We start from the raw sequence: 22,971 nt of genomic DNA, 5'->3' as shown, positions 1-22,971 counted from the left end.
ACTTTCATTCAACAACTCACCGTCAGAAATCTGTTTCCCATGCATGCTGTACTATGCAGTGAGACAGAAAGAAACAGCCGCACTGATGTTATTCCTTGGCCGGAAAGATGATACAAAAGAACTAGTTTGTTTTGTGTAATGTTGGATATTTTCTGAAATTAACTCTCTTCCTTCTTCATTTGAAATGGAACAAACATTTGAATGAGCAGTCTCAAAATTGCGCTTTACATCAAATGTGGGGGACACAACTGTTTTCGAACACAGGCAACACATCTTTTTAACAGTCCGAATTCCCTTGGCCAGAGTTCTTGAAAAATACGGTCACCACCTTTGTTAAGTTTCTGTTTTTTTCGGCACCAAAAACATATTTGCGATGTCCGTATACCAAACCACCAGAAAACGACACTATCTCACTTGACTTTCGGACCTATCAGTGTAGCAGTGTTGCCATATTGCACGTCCGAATGGAACTAGAATTTAGATTTTCGATATTTATTTCTTACACGTGAAACACTGTAAGATATGCACTGCCTGTAGTACGAGACATATAATATAAAATAGTATTATGTTCATGTGGCGTGCCACCGAAATCGTGGCATAGGTTCGCCATCCCTGGTCTAGGAAGTGCTTTTTACATGACATTTTGGTCCATTATTAGAGATGAAATTCTTGCAGCAATGAACGATGCCTGTAATCCAGATAGGAACATCGACAAGGTGAAAGAAGGCCTTGTGGCCCTTCTTCCCAAGATGACAAATCCAACCAAGTTATCTGACTTTCGGCCCATAACGCTCTTAAATTTTGACTGAAAACCTACAACTATAAGCTATTAACTAAATGTGTGAGAAAGAGACTAAATGCATTTGTGGAGGACGCCACATCCAAACACCTATCTGGTGCAGTATCAAGAAGATCTATAATACATTTTCTATGTGAACTTCGGGATGTTATTAGCGAGTTATTGGTCAACAATAAAAAGCAACTTCTAATATCACTAGACTTTGACGACGCATTTGACAGGGTAAACCACAAATATATAATTGAAACACTAAATGCTCTTGGCTTTGACACTCGATTCACGACTCTCGTGGGTAAAATTCTCAAAGCTGAACATAAATGGTTATTTAACAAGGCCACTCCACATCCACAGAGGAGTACGACATGGGTGTCCGCTCTCTACATCAACCTTTGTTCTCTCGCTATAACCCCTTCTTAGCAATCTACAACAAACTTTAAGTACCGGCAATCTAGATATTTTCGCATGCGCAGATGACGTTACTCTAGTGGTAGAACAAACCAATGATATCCAGCATTTGTTCAAGGTAGTCGAGGATTACGGGGGATATTCCGGGGCTCAGCTGAACCAAAATAAGACAAAGGCGATGTGGATTGGGCACTTCCAGAGTGTGTAACATTAACGCTAGGAATTAAAATTCTGGGAATAACTTTCTGTAACAGTGTGCACAAGACGACCAAACAGAACTCCTTTACATTCTGCGAGGAGCATAATGCAATAGGTTAGGTATAGATATTCCCTCTTGCAACAAAGAATAATGTACGTGAATATGTACAGCGTAAGTAAAACATGGTATCTGATCCAAATCTTTCCCATACTAAGGATGATCGGTAAACGTATAATTTCGTTTGTTGGTTGGTTAATTTGGCAGGATTATTAATGCGTCTTTCCAGAAGTACACGCACCTTACCTAAATCCCAGGGTGGGTTGGGACTAATCGATTCCAAAGAGAAAGCAAAAACCTTATTTCTAACAAGAAACTTATAGCTGTTTCACAAAGCAGGGGATCATAAATCGAAGAATTTCCTCATGAGAATGCCCAGTCTTCAACTGTGCATTAACCCAACAACTTATCATGACATCCATCATCATGCTCCTCACGCAAGATAGCTGAGAGTCGAGTTAAATTATATGCCAAAGGACGTCATAGCTTCACCCGATGTCTCAACGAAAAAGGTTTATAATTGTATACTGTCTCAACAGTATTTAGCCCCTAACATAACGAAAGCAGCTAAAATAATCAACTGGAATCGACTACGGAGGAATATCCCCAATCGCATACTTCCAGACACAGTAAAAGAAAGTTGGTATAAAGTAATCCATGCCATTATACCGACAAACAGCAGACTTCATCATATTCATATGATGGAGATAGATTTGTGTAACTTCTGTCAACATAAAGACACAATGCAACACAGATTTACAACTTGTGAGTAGATTCGTCCGACATGGAATAAATTTAAACAGATACTGAAGTTCATCATCAGACGTCCGAACACATATCGTACCTGAATGGGTGATCCGCCCTGTATTTAGTTGACAACCACCGCAACTGAACAGTGCTGTCGTGTTACTGTTAGATTGTTATGTCGACTGTGTGCTGAAATCTTCTGAGCCTTACAGTGAACTCGATAGACTGTCCGGGATAAGTGACTACGTTTTAATGTGCATTCAATCTCCGAAAAGGAAGAGGAGGTTGGGAAAATATGTAGAGCAACTAAGTAGTGTTCTGTAAGTGTGAAGTGTTGGAAGTGCCAAGGTACATTATTGTAATTGACGTTAAGGTGAACAGTATACACTAAATCCTACAACAAGGTTAAATGGGCAGAAATCGTATTATTCATACCTCATACAGACTTATGTCATTGCCACAATCACCGACATCAAAACTATGTGGTCATCTATCATCACATTATCATCTGTGTATCTAACGCAATAGGGAAAAATCTGAGAAAAAACGGAAGAACTGTGATGAATTAAAAATACTAATATCATTATTTGAATATATACTGCTTAGCGAATAGAATTAATCTACACTTAAGAAAATGGAAATTGCAACACCATGAAGGCATTGGTCGTTTGTGTAGATTTTCAATATATTGAACGATGCCGTGTAGGTATGTAAACGATCAAAGTTTCAGACCCATTGGATTGTTCCTACAGGTCTCCCCACGTGGTTGGTTGCGGAGGAATCAACTCCAGTATATGGACTCTGGTTTAGCGTAGTTGACTTGCAGTATGTGCAGTGAAGTGTTCCCCGTCAAACATGCCTCGACGGCAGAGAAGAGCACGCTATCAACAACTGTCACCGTTTGAGAGGGCTCGGATAATTGGGCTGTGTGAGGCTGGATTATCGCTAAGGACTGTCGATGCACGTGTTGGCCGACAGGCATCTACGGTACAACGTGTATGGCAGCAGTGGTCAAATGAAGGTACCCACACTCGTAGACCTGGCACAGGCCCAGCGCGACAGAAAACTGTGAGAGAGGATCGCAGCATGATTTGGATGGCCCGGATGGAATTCCATGCAACAGCAGTACAAATTCGAGCAGCTGTGGCACCCCACGTTACACAACAAACAGTTGGTAATCGCCTGCGTGCAGCTGGCTTATGAGCCCGTGTCCCTGCATGGAAGGTGTTCCATTGACCCCACAACAGCGACGTGTAAGGCTGGCCTGGTGTCGAGAAAGATCGACGTGGGTCGACGAATGGCATAGGGTCGTCTTTAGTGATGAATCGTGCTTCTGTCTTGCGCGCAGTGATCGCCGGAATCGTGTGCGCCGACGTACCGGGGAGAGGGGCCGCCCAGATCTTATTGTCGAGAGGCACACAGGGCCAATACCAAGCATTATGGTCTGGGGAGTTGTTGGCTTTAATGTAAAATCACAATTAGTGCTTGTTGAGGGTACTATGACTGATCGACAGTACGTTGATAGGGTACTCAATCCAGTGGTTGCCCCTATGATGGCGAACATTGCTAATGGGATGTTTCAGCATGACAATGCCCAGGTTCACACTGCACGCATCTCCAGAGAAGCTCTCCACGACATCACAACCTTAGAATGGCCCGCCAGATCCCCGTACCTCAGTCCTATTGAGCACGTGTGGGACATGATGGGTCGACAACTGGCCAACCGTCCTCAGCCACCCGCAACTCTGCAACAGCTAACCCATGCAGTGCAGCAAGCATGGGCCACAATTCCTTAGGAAGTGATCCAGGGCCTTATTGACTCCATGCCTCGACGAATTCATCAATGCATTGCAGCTCGTGGTGGGCACATCCTGTATTGATTTTTGTCCAAACTTGCAGTCAGAGGGACCTGAAAGTATAATCATCAAATCACAACCGAACACTCGTCCTGCATGCTCAACTGCAGCAACGTAGCACCATTCCTTCTGGGTGATGCAATTTCCATTTTCTTCAGTGTATCATTATGGTTATTAAGTTAATGTATCATTAATGTTGTTTCATTTTTATGAATTACGTCCGACCCGTTGGCTGAACGGTCAGCGTACTGGCCTTCGGTTCAGAGGGTCCCGGGTTCGATTCCCGGCCGGGTCGGGGATTGTAACCTTAATTGGTTAATTCCAATGGCACGGGGGCTAGGTGTATGTGTTGTCTTCAGCACCATTTCATCCTCATCACGACGCGCAGGTCGCATACGGGCGTCAAATAGGAAGATCTGCACCAGGCGAGCCGAACCCATCCTGGGATATCCCGGCACTAAAAGCCAGACGACATTTCATTTATTAATTACTATCATATTCTATTGTTATCAGTTATTATTTATGTCTTTTGCACATTTATCTAACAGTGTCCAGAAGAGGTACGATAAGATTTCCGTTTTTAAACACACATTTGTAAACAAAAATGAAGTGTTTACCAACGGGATGACGCTAGTCACCATACCGCTGCACTCACCCAACATCTCTACAGAGTGTCGACAGGTTGTGTGACTACTCCTACCACTACTCTCATACGTTAATCTCTTTCACACAATATACATTACATTGGTTGAGCGCCATTTGCTGTAAGAAAACAACAAAATTCGGAGAGCATGCCTCTTATCTCAATTATCTCAAGGCGTGAGGTGATAAACTCACACATCTGGCAATATACAGGAATATGGATCAGGACAATGGTAGATTACGGTTGCATTTCCACAATTGAAGATTGTACTTAGAAATAGAATAACTTAATATTATGAAAAGAAAACTGAATTTATGACTACTTTACGTCACAATGAATTAGCATTGCCGTACTTTAATTTAACAAAAGAATATATACACAGTGAGACTTGTTGTTACAATCAATAGGGAAATTTAATCTAAACAAAGAAAGCTATTGGCATGAGCTTGAAGTGAAATATGATATCGCGGCTGATTACATTCTTCTTCATGTTATTAATGCATAACATGTCTGATGCTTTAAATACCTTATGTCTGCACACACCGCTGTTGAACTTGAAATTCCTGGAAACCCAATGAGCTGAAGTCGGAAGCCGTCTGCTGTTACCTTCTCTTCTTATGTAACCTGGAGTTGACCTACATTTCCTTCCCGAGTGTAGTGACCTCCAATGCGGTTACGTCCACTCAATAGATTGGAAGAAATTGGAAAATACTGTATTATTGAAACACATTGTGAAGTCCATCCTCACAAGTAGATGATGTTTCACTATCAGCATAGTACCAGTCTCTACTCAGATCCAACCACCACTCGTAGACCTCTTCGACGATTCTAAGACCTCTTCAGACACCTCTTAAAACACTCAGACCACTTCTTAGCTCTGACCACCACTCTTCGACCACTGACCACCACTCTCAGACAGGCCAACTATTCTTACCTCTGCTTTTATAAACTCGTAATGACCACACATCCCCCTACTATCTGGTCTTCCCTTCCACCTCGACATACGGTAGCTGGCAAATACAGACACTCGGTCGAAATCACGTGCCCACGCACTGATGTCATCAATCATGTGTCGTATTAGCTTGCCCACGCGGACCTCCGATGACTACCCTGCATGTGTCAGCGGAAAACCTACTTGCTCAATACAGTCTCGGTTAAACATAGCCTCAGTTGCAAAATAATATGCCAGCTCATCTGGCCACAGTTACGAGTTACAGTATGACTATCTCAAACCAACAAATCTCACTTATTAATATACAGAATAATTACAAACAAATTCCCTTATCCAATGACTAAATAATATAATATGCATGATACCTAATTATTAGAGTCTAAATGATGAAAAACAGAATATAAAATATAATGGATCGGGTCAATTAATGATAATGATAATAATAGATGACGAATGAAATCTGTAACTCTGTTGTACAGTTACAGTTGCCTTGGCCTGCGAGATCACCAGACATTTCACCCATTGGGCACGTATGGGACATTATGAAATGACAAACCCAGCATCATCCAACACCAGCATTAACCGTTGCTGGTTTGACTGACCAAGTGTAACAGGCGTGGAACTCCATCCCATAAAATGATATACGGCACCTGTGTGACACAATGCAGGCACGTTTGCGTGACAGTGGTTATTAATGTGCCACCATGTCACATGTGTTCTCGTGCATAATTGAAACCGTGGCCTGGAAACTTTATTCAAATAAATATTGTAACAGTAAATGTGGTACTTCGGTAGAGATGAGACGCAGGGCGTGTACCATTGGTTGAAGTGCATACAGAGGGAGAGGGTTTGTTTAAATAAATCTTTAAAAAAAATTTCCAGAGTTTATTAAGAAATTGAAAGTAATGTCACCTCTGTACAGCGGATACAGTAGAAAATGTTCCTCGTCCTATGGCTGGCGATGTCCTTGGATTCCGGCAGCTCCATTTTCCATATCAGCGAACCACCATTCGTCCCCCGATGGAAGTTCTAGAAAATCCATTCGATGTCTGGAAGATCCATGCGACGTTAATGAATGGCGTTGAGGTAGTCCTTGTGAATGGTGAACATGAATGAACATCGTTAAGCCCTGGGCGAGTTAACGTAAAGGCTGCTTCTGCACAGATGAGAGGAGCGTTTATAAATGGTTAACAAAGTTCAAACACAAAATGTATCTTTATCACACGGTGAAATGTCACTTAATTTTGTCCCGTGTTAAGTGAAAGAATGTAAGTTAATACTCATAAGATAAAAGTCCACTCGAAACTGATCGTCGAGTTTAACAGAGTCACTTAAAGTTCGTTGCACTTAGTACAACGTGAGGCAATGCCACATGACTTAGTTCTTTGAAGCACTGTTAAACATAATTCATTGAAAATAAAGATGTTCCACTCGTGAATTAGAACTCATTCACGTATTGAAAATAACATGAAATCAAAGACGAGATTAATCGAGTACTGACAGTCCTTGGTTCGACTGTTCGTAAACTAAATGTTCGCAGAATTGAAATGTGCTGTTTATTAGAATAGAAATGCACTGTTCACACATGCACAGTTCACAGTTCATGACCTCAAAATATCGGCACAGTTAATGGAATGGTAAATTAAAATTGGATTCAAACACAGTCTTATAACTCGAAGTATTTAATACTCGGCAAGGAGCAATCAATTCTATGTCCTGTCCATGACATAAAACTTCACTTTCGAGCACTCGAAAACGTTTGCGAGTCTTAGACACTCGTATAGAGTAACAGTCAATAGATAATGTCCAGACGATACACAATTCATCTCACGTCCTATCGGAGTAAAAGGTTGTCACAGTATAAAAGAAATCTGCATAAGTCCATATTCAACACGATTAGGTTAAAGTCCACGAACTTGAAACTTAATAGCGGCATCACACTCTGGCAACATGCTGTAACACACTGCAGCGCACTGCAGCACACTGTAACATACTGGAACACACACTGGTCTGCTGAGCGAAGCAGTACGTATTTATATCTGATCCGGGCCTCCACCCCTTTTTCCATAACTTTATCGTCCCAAGTCAGATTCACGTGAAATTCGGCAGGAACATAGCTAAGGGATCAAGTTATATGGTGATGTTGTTCAATTTGTTCAATTATTATCGTGGGAAAAGTTATTACCCGTCGAAACTCGAAGAACATTCTACATCAGTCTAGGCTCTGTAGTGCGGCGAGGCATGCTGTGACGTCACCCGCTCACTACGTCACACGCGCACAGCTGTTGCTCGCTGTCTAGTCAGTCCTTCGTAAGCGGTCCGGAGCATAACACGTAAGTTTTAAAATTTCTATAACGGGGACTTAGTTTGTACCGCCGTTACCGGTACAATATATCTCCTAGACAATTGCTTAGCCTAAATGGCATTCCTCTATAGTCTAAATTAATGTCTTCTTGGTGTTGGGGTTTCATTTTCCGCCAGTGATAGTCTTCCTACTTCCTTTTCACAGTATATTTTTTAACATTCCCTCAACCGAAATATTGTTGTGTAAATTTATCAAAATATTAATACCGTGTGCTTATGTCACCAGCAAAGTTATTGAATTATTGTACTAACTTTTCATATCTTTCTTTATCCAGGTTGAGTTAGCGAAGGAAGAGAAATGTGAATTTATACCGTTCCATTCACCCAAGAAAGTAATTATTAAGGGGAGCAAAATCACAGGAATGGAGTTCTGTCGTTCAGAGTTTGTTGATGGCAAATGGATAGAAGACGAAGAACAAATTTCTAGAATAAAAGCAAATTTTATTATATCTGCTTTCGGATCAGGACTTGATGACAATGATGGTAAGTTCGAAGTGGATAAATGTACACTACTTCTATTGAAATGGCAGTAACATGTTTCTTTTGATGTCTATGATGTCTACTTTTTAGAAGAGATATTCTTCAAATATCACTTGATTTTTTTCTCATGTCAGTCTAATGAATGTTTTTCCACTTTATTTTAGAACTTGCATGATTCTGGTATGGATAACTTGTTCGTAGAATAAGTTTGTAGTGTAAAATGACAGGACATATATACCTAGAGCCACATTGTTTTGTTACCAGAATATTACTATCGGGGATGACTAGGATTTTGGAGCCTTTTCAAGCACATCAGAAACATACGATAATGATTTACTCATTTAAACACCTAAAATATTTTTTTCTTTATGGTGGAATATTGTGAACTACGAAATTTCGTCGTTACTTGACATTTACAATAACTATCACGCTAATCTCCTGTCCTCCAGAGTAATCAATAATTTGATTGTTGAGGAAATGTTCAGTGAATTGTTAGACACTTCAACATTTCTGTTCATTGCCCGTTACAAACATAAACAGGGACATAAAATTTTAAACTGTGATATTGTTATTTTCCTTCTCTTTGTGGAATTAGTAAAGCTGTAATTGAATTTCTGTTGGATATTTTATCATTCCGTGCATCTACCTGGACTAAATATGTTTTCGAAACAGTCTCACAAAGAAGAATAAAACAACTCTAAACTGAAGTAAACTAGGTTTTCTCGAATTGAGATTAACTGCTCAGTTCTTAAGCATATCATATTTAACTCCCTGCGAATTTCTGAGTTATATAATCTAGGCATACTTTTCATTATAATTAAGCAGATTCCTAGAATACAGTATTTTATACAATTTCAATTGCAATACCTAAAATCACTTTCCTCCGTAAAGTTTCCAGGGTAATATACATTATAATGAACGGCTCCGTGGAGTATATTGACGTACAGTATGCTTGATAAAGGTTCCTTATATTTTTAAAAGAAAACGAGGTTATAGGTACCTATTGCAGCCGAGTGAAGAGAGGGCTATAATTTGAAACAACGAACCTGATCATTGGGATCTGAGTGTACTTGTTTGTGGGATATGGATATTTCGACAGAGTCGTAAAGCTGTTGGATTGGTTCCAAATTCAGTACACGTACTAATTCAAAGGAGGAAACTTATTATATACGAGGGTGAGTCAACTGAAAATTTTATACGTATTCTTCAAAGTAAAGTTTGTTGAGTGAAAGTGGTACACAGCTGTATCATTTTTCAACGTAGTCTCCGTCACGTTCATTGCAACGTGCGTGGATTTCTCCAGCTAAGAAATCATATGGTTGTCTGCGCAACCACTCGTTCATCGCCTTCATCTTCATCTGAACGGAACATCTTTCCTCCCAGTGCCTCCTTCAGTGATGCAAATGTGTGGTAATCAATAAGGGTGAGGTCTGGTACGTATGGTGGATGTGGGAGACATTGACTTGGATGGTCTCAGCTGTTGAATGGGTAGAATGACACCGAGCATTGTCATGTTGCTGCTGTGATAAACATGCATCACCATACCGAATCATCATTCGATGATGAATTTCAATAGCTTTCATACCTCATCACTCAAGAACCGAACAACAGATACTGTTCTTCTTTCATGCATGTCTAAAGTGGGCAGCTGTTGGTACACTGATACTTTATTAATATTCCTGATCTACACGGTGCTGCCACCTATAGGATATTCGTTAAAATCTTTGTAACAGTACTGCCAAAGGAAATAACCGTGGCGCGACCTTTCGAATTTTTATTACACTTCTGATGTTTTCATTTGACTCGCCCTCGCACCTTTTAATGAATGCTGGTCTGCTTTCCTTGGATAAAACCTACATTTCGCCTTTATTCTCATTGCCTCGATTATCTTATAAGTGATGGAATTTCCAAATTCAGCAGAATTAATCCTTGAATACGATAAACTGTGTCAATTTTAGTGGTTGCTTGTCTACGGGAAGTGTTTTCTTTGGATAAAACTTACATTTCACCTTCTTCATTTCCATAATTTACAGCCATAGAAATTATCTGATCGTCTGTTAACTTCTGCGTATTTAATGAAGCTTTTAATAACACACGTACGTCAGCTTTTGTATTCCCGCCGTTTTATGGTCGTAGAAATGATCGAAATGTTTCAAGTCCTGGCACACACATTCTTTGTGCATGGGAAATAAACTATCTTTTGGTAACTGCTGGTTACGGGATTTATTTTTATTTCTGTATTGCAAGAAAGTTGTAGTTTAAATGAAATGAATCGTGGCCGTCTCGACTGAATCATGGACATACGATACGAAACTCATGACTAACTTTCTAAATCAGTATAAAACTGCAGAAACGTTGTACTTTTCGATGAAACTCAAGTTCTGGCTTCCGGCCGTAAATTGAACCGCAGAAATATCACAGAGCGCATAGAAGTTCATAAACATAATAATGTTATTGTTTTTACGCCCCAGTAACTATTTCTTGACGGTTTTCTGAGACGCCCAGGTACCGGAATTCTGTCCCGCAGGAGTTCCTTTACTTTCCAGTAAATCTACCGACACGAGCCTGACGTATTTGAACACCTTCAAAATAAGTTCATAAACAGCTGGACAATGTCAGTAGATATGAAGTCCTATACCATTTTTTGCTAGTAGCACCGGCACAGATAGGTCTTATGGCGACGATGGGATAGGAAAGGCCTAGGAGTTGGATGGAAGCGGCCGTGGCCTTAATTAAGGTACAGCCCCAGCATTTGCCTGGTGTGAAAATGGGAAACTACGGAAAACTATATTCAGGGCTGCCGACAGTGGGATTCGAACCCACTATCTCCCGGATGCAAGCTCTCAACCGCACGGCCACCTACACCTTTCAAAGTCCGAAAATTGGCCTAAGGAAGCACAAACTAGTGCAGGAACGGGCTTGTGTTTCCAGCGCAGTGCCAATAGATTTACAGGCACGTAAAAAGAACTTCTGCAGGACAAAACCCCGGCACCTCGGCGTCTCCGAAAACCGTAAAAGCAGTAAGTGAGATGGAAAACCAGTAACACCATTATATTGGCTGTGGTGCCCGGTTTGTTTTGTTTTCGTTTGGTTTGGTTTCAATATTAACAATTCCATACAAATTCTTTCATTTCAACTGTGAACCAGGCCACTAATCCACGTAGTAATTATACGCCTGCATAGAGTGAGTCTGCTTAGAAATCTCTAGCAGCTTTCCGAGCATTCTGTCACAATTCCCTGTGAATCAGAACCATATCTAAGTATTCCATCACCATGAGCGTTTTCGTTGTCATTTATTACCTAAGTTTTACTTCCGGAGGACTGGAATATAAAACATGCTAGCTGACCCATATCGTTTACATGTGAGGCTTTTCAGATTATTTATATAATTTTCTCTTCCTTCTCCACGCAAGGCAACGCTGTTGCGAAACTTTCTTCAATGATGTACTGAACCCGCCCCCTGCCCATGTGGGTCTCCGGCAATAATGTCGACAAGGGTCGTATCTGGGTTATAAACGATTGGGCGTAATATATATAACTTAGTGGCTTAAAGGGTAGAAGAACACGGGTGTCATCTAACACTAACTAATGAGAACATTATGTAAACTTTTCACATGTAAGGGACTTATCATAGTCCTGATGATTATGGAACATGATGCAAAATAAACAATGTTGAATGTACATGAATAATTACAAATTTCGCCGCTAACATATTGAGAATGGTTTAAATATGCAAAGGACGAGACTGAGTACAACCGTTATATAATGTCTTTAGCATGACCTAGCATGTACGGAAAAATAAACAAATAAAATCACTCAGACTATCCCCACACTTACACTGGAGTGCCATTACACAAATTACAAACACGTCTGAATGAATCCTAACCTAGATCTAACCGGTTACCCAATGAAATAAACTACACTGTTCTAAACAAACATACACAGTCATTAAATGCCATAGGTCCGGAATGAACCCACAACCATGGATTGGACCGCTGGGTCGGAACCAACGTCAATCCAGAACACAAATCACAGCAAATTATAAAACAAAACACACACCAATATTCAAATAACATTATATACACAACATACCGCTGGTTGCAGTGGAAACGTCCCGCTATCTGCGGTTCTGAGCGAGATCCGAAGTTGTATTCTTCGACGCTCGAAGATTGGTTTAAAGTCCGCTATCTTTAAATTTTTTAAATGCTATTTTCTTCGGGGCGTCCACCTAGGCTTTACGTCGCACGGCCACAGGTAGGTCTTATGGCGGCGATGGGATAGAAAAGAGCTGGGAATAGGAAGAAAGCGACCGTGGCCTTAATTAAGGTACAGCCCCAGCATTTTCCTGGTGTGAAAATGGGAAACCACGGTAATCCATCTTCAGGACTGCCGACAGTAAGATTCGAAGCCACTATCTCCCGAATGCAAGCTGAAAGCTGCGCGCCCCTATCCGCACGGCCAACTCGCCCGGTGAACAGTACTATTATTAATAATGTCCACTAAACACTAAGCTATGTATACTGTAATTGATTAACAAAGTACTATAGTCGGACCATAGCAAGCAAATGAAGTATAAGCTGTAGACCATTAAATACGGTTGCTATATATCACGGATTTTGCGGACAATTCGCGATTTTATAGAGAAAGAAGAACGTCTAGACCGAAAAGACGAAGATCTGTGATATGTTATTGCAGTTACTTAGCGCAGAAGGTTTGAAAGTCAGCTTCGGATAATTTAAAGTTACCACCGAGTATTTAAAGTCATCTTCAGTAAGGTATATGTTTGATCATGAATGTACACTGACTTAGCAAATGTCATGGGATAGTCACCTAATAGCGTGTGGGGCCTCTTCTGGCCCTGCGAACTGCAGTAAGACGCCGTGCAAGTGAGTCGACAAGTCCCTGGTAGTCCTCTGGACGTAGCTGACACCAAATCGTTTGCAGAGCGGCCGCCAATGTTGGTCTATTCGTGGGTGCAGGATCCATGGCACGGAGCCTGCTTTCCAGGACATCCCAGATATGCTCGATAGGGTTCATATCGGGGCTCCTGGGTGGCCATGGCAGTCGTTGGACCTCTGCTGCATGTTCCTGGAACCATTCCCGGGCGACGTGGGAGCGATGTGGCGGCGCGTTATCATCTTGAAACACCCCAGAACTGTCTGGGCGCTGGAAGACCAAAAATGGGTGGAGATGGTTTCCGAGCAGCTCAACATACCGCGTACTATTCAAAGTCTCTTCCAGAACAACTAGGAGCCCATTCCATACCAGGAAAATGCACCCCAGATCATAACAGAGACACCAGCGCCCTGGACCACACCTTCGAGGCAGTCGCGATCCATCGCTTCATGTGGTCTGCGCCACACACGGTGCCTCCCATCGGCATGGTGCACTGAATTCGTGATTCGTCCGACCATATCACGTTACGCCATTGTTCCAGTGTCCATCCCTGGTGACTGGGGACAAATGCGCGACGTTGTGCCCTATGACGTTGGGTTAACAATGGCACCCGTGTGCGGCGCCGGCTCCCATGTCCCATAGAACCCATGTTTCTACGGATTGTCCACTGGGAGACGTGTCTAGCACGGCCCGTCTTGAACTGAGCCGTGATTTGTTTGCACGGTTGTCCGTCTGTCACTATTGACAATCCGTCTCAGATGTCGCCGGTCACGGTCCTCGAGGGTGGCTGGACGGCCAGTCGTTCGTCTGTTGTGGATGGTGACACCCGCATTCAACCATTCACGATACACCCTGGACACGGTTGATCGTGTGAAGCCGAATTCCCGCACCACTTCGGAAATCGCACTTCCCATCCGTCGGGCACCGATCACCATAACCCATTCGAACGGTGTCAGCTCACGACGACGTTCCATGTTACACCTGTCACATGCACAGCCACTGGTCACAAGGTCTCCTATACAACTGCCGCTGGCACAGGGGGCGTGTGGTGCGCAGACAACACACCTGCGCATCAGTGCTCCGCTATCCCATGACATTTGCTCAGTCAGTGTATATGTTACTCTTTGCCATCCCTGTAGCGATATCTGAGTGGCCAGTCATGTGCGAGTGCTTTGTAAGTACTGATTCTCGTCGGTAGATGAGCTATGTATGTTCTAAAACAATGGGTGCTGAGTCAGCTTTTTCCCAAGAGGTCATTGACAGCTAGTTGAGTAGTAAGGCAATGCACATTCTAACGCGAGGTCATTGACCCCTCGTTGAGTAGTAAGGTAATGTAGATTCGAAACCATTGATCGCGAAATAACATCATAACCTTGCGTATGAGAGCAAGTCTAACCTCACAGACTCCATTGGAGGGGCCTAATATGTCACGGAATGATCTGGGGTGCTTTCGATTCCCCTAGGTGAGGTTATGACGCCATACGCATACGTACGAGGGAAATGCTGACCTCACTGACCAACCTGGAGTGTTTTTGAGCGCTAGGTGAGTTTATGACGTCATACCCTTATTTACGAGGGTTATCCCTTTTCGATAGTTGGTTTAGTGAATGTTAAGCCTTAAGTGTTTTGAGCTGCAGCTGCAGCCATTAGCCAAAGGAGAAGCCCGCTGTGTTGTCAGTGCTGTTCTACAAGCTACTATCCTGGTCTCTGCTATTCTACTGTCAATACTCAACACCTTATCAGTATCCGGCTCCATGGCTAAATGTTTAGCGTGCTGGCCTTTGGTCATAGGGGTCCCAGGTTCGATTCCCGGCAGGATCGGAAATTTTAACCATAATTGGATAATTCCGCTGGTACGGGGGCTGGGTGTATGCGTGGTCTTCATCTTCATTTCATCCTTACCACGACGCGCGGGTCGCCTATGGGTGTCAAATAAAAAACCTGCATCTGGCGAGCCGAACTTGCCTCGGACACTCCCGGCACTAAAAGCCATTACCTGATCAGTGGAGATGGTAGCCTAAAGCTTAGCAAACTGAAGTCCGGCTTTGTGGCTAAATGGATAGAATGCTTGCCTTTGGTCCGGTGGTCCCGGTTCAATTTTCAGAATCACCTCCGTCGTACTCTTAATTCCCCTGGCTTGGGGACTGGGTGTTTATGACTTCTTCGCCATTCATTTCATCCTCGTTAGGCCATCACCAAGCCTATACAAATGCCATGCACAATTATTATTATTAAAATAAAATTTTGAATTTTACAGCATTACCAGCTGTCGTACCCATCGTTCACTGGTTTATTAGCTTCCTCAAGAGATCAGTGGTGGTGTCCGACCCATGATTCCAACCAACAAAACAGAACACTAAAACTGGAAGGTTGCATTTCATTTTAGCAGATCTACTTATAAAAAGAAAACGTTATTACTCCTATAACAGCAGCCCTGCAGTGTCTTCCTACAAGGATGTAGAAGTACAGTAAACTTGAGTGAAATACCAGCACTCTGTTATTTGTATAATGAAGTGAGAAGTATTAGGTGAGGACGTATATGCGACGGCTAACGCATGATTGTTAGTCGGGGCAAAATAAGGATGTTGTCAAGATTACGGCAAATGAGAATAACAAAAAATATATATTTTTAAATATATTTAGTCACTCTTGTTAAAACACACAAAATAGAGTAACCCTGAATATAATGCTGTACACGTCGGCCAAAATAACTAAAATCAGAGGTATGGCTCCGCTCAATTTTCCAATCCACGCACCAATCGGACATCTATGAATAGCAACATGCCGCGTGAAGTAAGGCGAGGGGAAAGGGACGCAGCGCTTTGACTGCAATATCAGTCTCCGATGCATCGCTCTCAGGAATACGTGCGACGCTTTTTCTCATTGCTTTCAAGTTTTATAAATGGAAGGATGTGTCAGATGCTTAAATTATAATGTGCTCTAGTTTTACATCGTTTTTGTTTGAGGTTTGGGCTTCACCGATAGCCTTGGTAGCCCTCAGTATACGCCACTGTCAAAAACTCATTCAAAAATACTGGGAGAAAAGAAAACTTCTGCATATGGCGTTTCTTAATCTTCGATCGCATCCCTCACCAGCTAATCTAATATGATTTGCGGTCATAGAGTGATCATAGAGTACCAGAGAACTCAGTAATTGGGTTCAGATGCTCTACCTGTAATCGAGTGAGGTGTTCCGCTGGTGTATCAGACAGTTTTCCCGTCAAGATTCCCCAAGGCTCTGCATTGCTACCATTACCTGTCACACGTGCTGTGAATACGATCACCCGAGATCTACAGCATGTAGCTCCTTCGAATTTGCTTTATGCTGGTGACGGCATGCTTGCAAACGCGACCGCGGAACTAAGCCTGGAATGACAGATTTAACAGATTTGATCTGCAAGAAGGCAGAATATTTGGTGACATGCTTAAGTGATAGTAACATCCAGGTCAATGGCGCGTACCTACTGAAGACAGAGTGTTTCAGGTATCCGATGTCTTGTCTTATTGCTAGTTGTTTTACGTCACACCGACACAGATAAGTCTTACGGCAACGATGGGACAGGAAAGGGCTAGGAGTGGGAAGGAAGCGGCCGTGGCCTTAATTAAGGTACAGCCCCAGCATTTGCCTGGTGTGAAAATGGGAAACCACGGAAAACCATTTTCAGGGCTGCCGACAGTGGGTTTCGAACCTACTATCTCCCGAATACTGGGTACTGGCCGCACTTAAGCGACTGCAGCTATCGAGCTCGGTGATGTCTTGTCTGAACGGTGATCCAGTAGAACCCCGCTTAACCGAACTTCACTTAACCGAAACCCGACTTAACCGAAATGCTCTGGCAAAATGTTATTTTAATATTTTGTATTTACCCTCTCGTTCTTAGCCGTCGATATTAGTAATTCTCTTGCTATTTGTACTGAGAGCTACTAGGCAAACCCTATTTATATATTATGACTTATGCCAGAATGCACGTGTAGCATAAAACAAAACCGTTTTTTTACTCTCTAGTTCGTTCCATGATACATTCTTCTTGAACAAGCAGGAATTATTACTTATTATTACTGTATTATTATTATTATTGAGATTATTATTATTATTATTATTACTGTATTGTTCGTCATGAATATTATGTAGATGACTCCGACTTTGACAATAGCAGTTCTGAGAATCGAGTTGCAGCCAATGATGGATTTAATGCATTGGAGGTAAGATCGATTTCGAATGTTTATTAAAATACAGTACCACACGCTTTAATTACACTACTGTAATAAAATTATTTTATACAGTATTCAATTCAGAAATAACAAATAATTGTTTCATTATTTCAGATTGCTTTGCGCTTTGTTGAAAAAGCAATGAATCTACACCAACTGATATATTGTTGATTAAACGGTGGCGCGACATAGCTGCACCAAGAAAATTCAGAAGAAAATCACTGATTTTATACAATGAGTGATATTATGTAAACATTTTAACGTTAATATACAGTATGCGCCTTTGATTTACAGAGTTTATGCATTTTTATTTTGACATTTAACTTTCGAAAATATTTGTCATGTTTCATCAGAAATGAGTCCGCCCCCTTTATTTCGGAAAAAACGTTGTTCTACTGTACTTATGTCAGTGAGAAAGAGAAAGCGAGGGCGAATGCTGGATAGATGCGCAAGAGAGAAGTTACTGGTGTGCTCTGTGACAGGCGGATGTCGATACACCTAAAATTGAAAATATACCACACAGTAGTTCGTCCAGTAGTCCTATATGGAACTGGGTGTTGGCCAGTAATCAAGAAAGTAGAGTACTAGCTACACGTCATCCAGATGCGAATGATGCGGTAGTAAATGGGCATTTAACGGCTTGACCACATTCCGAATTCTGTTATTAGACGGAAAATTGGTATCGTCTCAATTAACGAGAAAATGCGAGAGAAACATCTTCATGGTATTGCCATGTCCTGCGTGCTGCACTGAACATCATAGCTAATGGCGCTTACCGTCTAGAAGTTGACGGACATCGTCCGAGAGGCAGACCCGAGCAGCGACGGCCAGACACCATTAACGCTGGCAGACGATGCATTTGATCGAGTAAAATGGCTTTTTAGGATCCAAAAAGCATACTCTGCACCAGTACGACGAACGATTAGAAGAAAAAGAACAAGAAATAGGTGACGGAGAGATCACTATTCCACAGTATTGCAATGTCACATTTTACAGGGACCCCACTAATGTTTTATGTGGAAAAACAAACATATTTATTGTTTTTTAGAACGTCTGTACTAACTTAATATATTTTAGGTTTCTGCTTTAATTAATTGGCATGACTGACTAGGGAAAGAAAAATTCTAGTCAACAAATACATAATTCTTAAATTCAGGAAGGGCCTTGATAGCCCGAAGTCTGTGTAATGTAAGACGGAGAATTGTATGCCTGATTAAGGAAGATTTGTCATGGAGGGAATCTCACTAAACTATAAAAGAGAAATCACGTCAGACTCGGAGGTAAAAAGGCCCTACCATTTCTGAGGAGGGAATCAGGATTTGATTTTTTGCAAAGAAATCGGCCCTGCCGGTATGTCTATAAACAAAATGTCACAAACTTGAATTGCTTTCCATGATATATATATATATTCTCTAGGGGTAATTTTAACAGCCTTGCTTTTTTTTTGTGTTTGCTATTTGCTTTACGTCGCACCGACACAGAGATGTTTTATGGCGACGATGGGATAGCGAAGGCCCAGGAAGTGGAAGGAAGCGGCCGTGGCCTTAATTAAGGTTCAGCCCCGGCATTTTTCTGGTGTGAAAATAGGAAACCACGGAAAACCATCTTTAGGGCTGCCAACAATGGGGCTCGAACCCACTGTCTTTAACAGCCTTGAATTTCACTGTTTAGGTCAAGGCTAAATAATAATATTGTACCTGTAATGTTCGTCAATTAATGAGACACTTTTTGTATGAGTGTTATATCAATTACTATTACTATATTTGTTAAAATTCTCTCCCTTCCTTTCAGTCAAAGAAGCTATGTCACCCGTTCAGTTTAATAAATATGGATTGCCAGAGGTTAATAACGAAACACTGGAGACGAGTCATCCTGGAGTGTTCTGTGGTGGAGATCTGGCAGGAACATCAGACACTACCGTAGAGTCCGTTAATGACGGCAAGACAGCAGCTTGGTCTATTCACAAGTATATCCAGGTAATATATTTCATGAAAAATTGAAATGTTACAAAGTACAGATCATTTTTGCTGATGTGTATTTACGAGTATATATTTGCTCAAGTGCAGCAGAATTACGTAGAATTTTGCATCTGCGCAGAATTATATTGAGCACACAGGGATGGATGACTTCCCTGATGTTTACAAGCTGAAATGCAGTGAATATTTTTGAATTCTACGTTAGAAAAGCCAGTCGAAATTTCAAGGCAAAGTACACAGAAGAGCACTCAAACATTACACACTGTCGGTGTTTTCCAACCCCTTATTGGATACGGCACACAAATATGGACGTGGAAATTATCCATTTCAACCACAAAGGACACTGGTTGTCGATATAAAAAAGACGATGTACTTACAGTATTTCATAATATTAACTTGAACGACATAACTCAAATCTTACGCACTATACCACATCGTAGCTTATTATATCCTGTGCTAACCTCTTCATTTTTTCTAAAACTCTATTCTACATCTGCTCTAATCTGTTCGGCATATTCATGCCTACCATTCTTACCACCTGTAATTTCCTCAAAAAAACTAACTGAACTCAAGTCCAGGGTCTCTTAGATGTAGACTATCGTTCTATCTCTTCTTCTGGTCTAATTTCGCCAACTCATTTTGATCTCACTTGTAAGGTGCAGCATCTCTTCATTCGTGATTCTATCCACCCATCTTACATTCAATATTCTTGTGTAACACCACATTTCAAAAGCTCCTGTTCTCGTCTTTTCTGAACTAATTATTGTTCATGTTTCACTTACATCTCTGTTTGAAGTAAACACGTGTCTTTTCTTAAGAAATGCCTTCCTTTCTTGCGCTAGTCTGCATTTTATGTCCTCCGTACTTCTGCCACCGTTAGTTATTCTACTATCCAAGCAAAAATATTCATCTACTTCTTTTAAGACTTAATTTTCAATTTAATATTTCCAGCATCACCTAAACTTCGTTCGGCTGCATTCCGTTATTTTTTCCACTGTATTAATATTATTATATTATAAAGATAAAGTAGTAATAATTTTGTAAGTGAACAATTCATATACATAGTACAGTCATTAAGTTCTAAGACTTGACGCCTGGAGGATAGGCACCCACACGACTCTGTGTGTTGCACACAATGCCGCATTACACGGCGTACACGTACACAGAACCACATCCGCCCTCAGAATAGTCACCTTTGGCCGTTATGCACGTTTGCCAACGTTGGTATAGCTGCTGGAAGCACCGCTCAAAGGAAACACCATGTTTCATCTCCAGTTATTATCTGGTTGAGGAGTATCTGACGGACTTCATTGCATGTCCAAGGAGTACGATTAGGAGTGGAATGGTGAGAAGGAAAACATTGTCATCTGGTTAGATCTTGGGGCCTTCAGGAGGTCTCCACGGGAAGGGCCGGTCGAGTCATCACTGGGAGTGTGGCCTTCTTCTCACCAGGGGTGATGACTTGGCCGGATGGTAGGTTATTATGTGGTGTTCTTTTCTTTTTGTTTTTGTTTATAAATTGTGGTGTTCTTTTATTTCTTTTATGTATATTAACTACGTCTGTTTTAAAGTTAGTAGTAGTTTGTGTGTGTGGCTTAAGATGAGCACTGTTATTTTTCTCATTCAACGGATCGATTGGGTATTTGTTTACTGTGATCTTGAGAAAAATAATAATAAAGAATATTATCCGGTTGAGAAACGTCGGATCTTCGTCAGCACCACAAATCGTCATGCGATCATCACGTTGGTCTTGCGACAGGATTCGTGACACACTGTGCTGGGTAACACGAGGCATGTTGAGGTCATCCGTCAGAATCTTGTGGCAAGTACCATGGCTAACTCCTATTGCTGCTGCGAGATCGTCTATCGATTGGGAGCGGTTAGCACGCACCAACGTTGCAACTTCTTGGATCTTGCGTTCCGTTCGAACTGTCTGTGGCCGACTAGTACGCATATCATCTTCCAAACTGTCCCGACGTGCGGCTCAATGCGTCTTCACCGTAAACCTGCTGCATCATTTCAAATGTTTCGGCAGTGGTTTTGCCCAATTTCTGGCAAAACTTGATGTTTGGCCTTTGCTCAAACTGTGACATGTCAAGGTCCGACTGGCGCATTCAAATCACCGTCACAACAACGACCGTACGTCTTTCCAGTGCATGCACTAAACTGTCTCTTGCAGGGACGAGAGACTAACTGACATGGTACCATACCACGGCGCCACCTATGCTCTATAGTGCACCACAGCGCCATCATGCGGTCAGTCTCAGAATTTAATGACTGTACTACGTGAAATTCTGTAATCATTTATGTTCATCTTGTTAATTTTTCAAAATTCTCGTGTGAGAAACATCTTGTTCACAGCCAAATATTACCTTGAAACACCAAAGGTATGTTAATATTTGCAGGTTTTCAAATGATATCTAGGATATAATTTATAATCTTTGGAAACGTTTATATTTCAGAATCGACATGGAATTTCTGTACCAGAAGTCCCACAACTTCCGAAGTTTTACACCCCAATTGATGAGGTAGATATCAGCATCGAAGTATGTGGAATGAAATTTTGTAACCCATTTGGCCTAGCTTCAGCTCCACCATCTACATCTAGCGCTATGATTCGAAGAGCCTTTGAAGCGGGATGGGCATTTGCAGTCACAAAAACATTTGCTCTTGATAAGGTAGGTAAGAATACATAATCTATTATATAAAATACGCATTTCGATTCAACCCTAGATTTTAGCCCCTTACATTCCTCTTTATCTTCCTTGAATACAGGATGTCTGTTTCGTAAGAATTACTTCTAATCATAATATAATTACTTAACTCAAATAGTAAATTATATATATATATATATATATATATATGTATATACATACAACAAAGTTACTCTTCTAAAGCTGAAGTTTGTGTAGTGCAAATTCGTTTATTTACAACTCTACTTTGTTCACCTATTGTAGGGTTGCTATACTAAAGTGTTCAAAATTCTAGAAATGTAGGAACACTTTAAAGAATAGCAATGTGAAAACCGTTAATAAATGATACTGATGGGCGTTCGGTATCCTAGAGATAATTTAGGTGACTTCTTCCCTCGGCCTTAAAATTCCAGTAATTTAATAGTATTATTTAATCAGTTTACTGCCCAGGATTCATTACCCCCAGTGAGGGATCCCACCTCTACCGCCTAAAATGCAGTTTCCCGGAGCGTGAGACATTTGGATGTATATACAACTGGGGAAAAGGACCAGTACCTCGTCCAAGCGGCCTCACCTGCTATGCTGAACAGGGGCCTTGTGGGGGACGGGAAGACTGGAAGGGATAGGCAACGAAGAGGGAAGGAAGCGGCCTTGGCCTCAAGTTAGGTACCATCACAGCATTTGCCCGGGGA

The 22,971-nt window shown here is 41.5% G+C and overlaps 1 protein-coding gene across 1 annotated transcript in view; it reads left to right on the top strand.

The window, feature by feature from the left end:
• Positions 1–22,971, top strand: part of su(r) (dihydropyrimidine dehydrogenase su(r)) — a 280,719-nt gene that overhangs the window by 133,426 nt on the left and 124,322 nt on the right. The window contains exons 9-11 of the mRNA XM_067141269.2: positions 8,298–8,505; positions 19,402–19,586; positions 22,049–22,264. Coding sequence (XP_066997370.2) covers positions 8,298–8,505; positions 19,402–19,586; positions 22,049–22,264 — 609 coding nt within the window. The remainder of the gene's footprint in view (positions 1–8,297; positions 8,506–19,401; positions 19,587–22,048; positions 22,265–22,971) is intronic.

This window comes from Anabrus simplex, chromosome 2 (assembly GCF_040414725.1).
Source record: "Anabrus simplex isolate iqAnaSimp1 chromosome 2, ASM4041472v1, whole genome shotgun sequence".
In the NCBI taxonomy this organism is placed as follows: Eukaryota; Metazoa; Arthropoda; class Insecta; order Orthoptera; family Tettigoniidae; genus Anabrus; species Anabrus simplex.
This window is presented reverse-complemented; position numbering and strand designations above follow the sequence as displayed.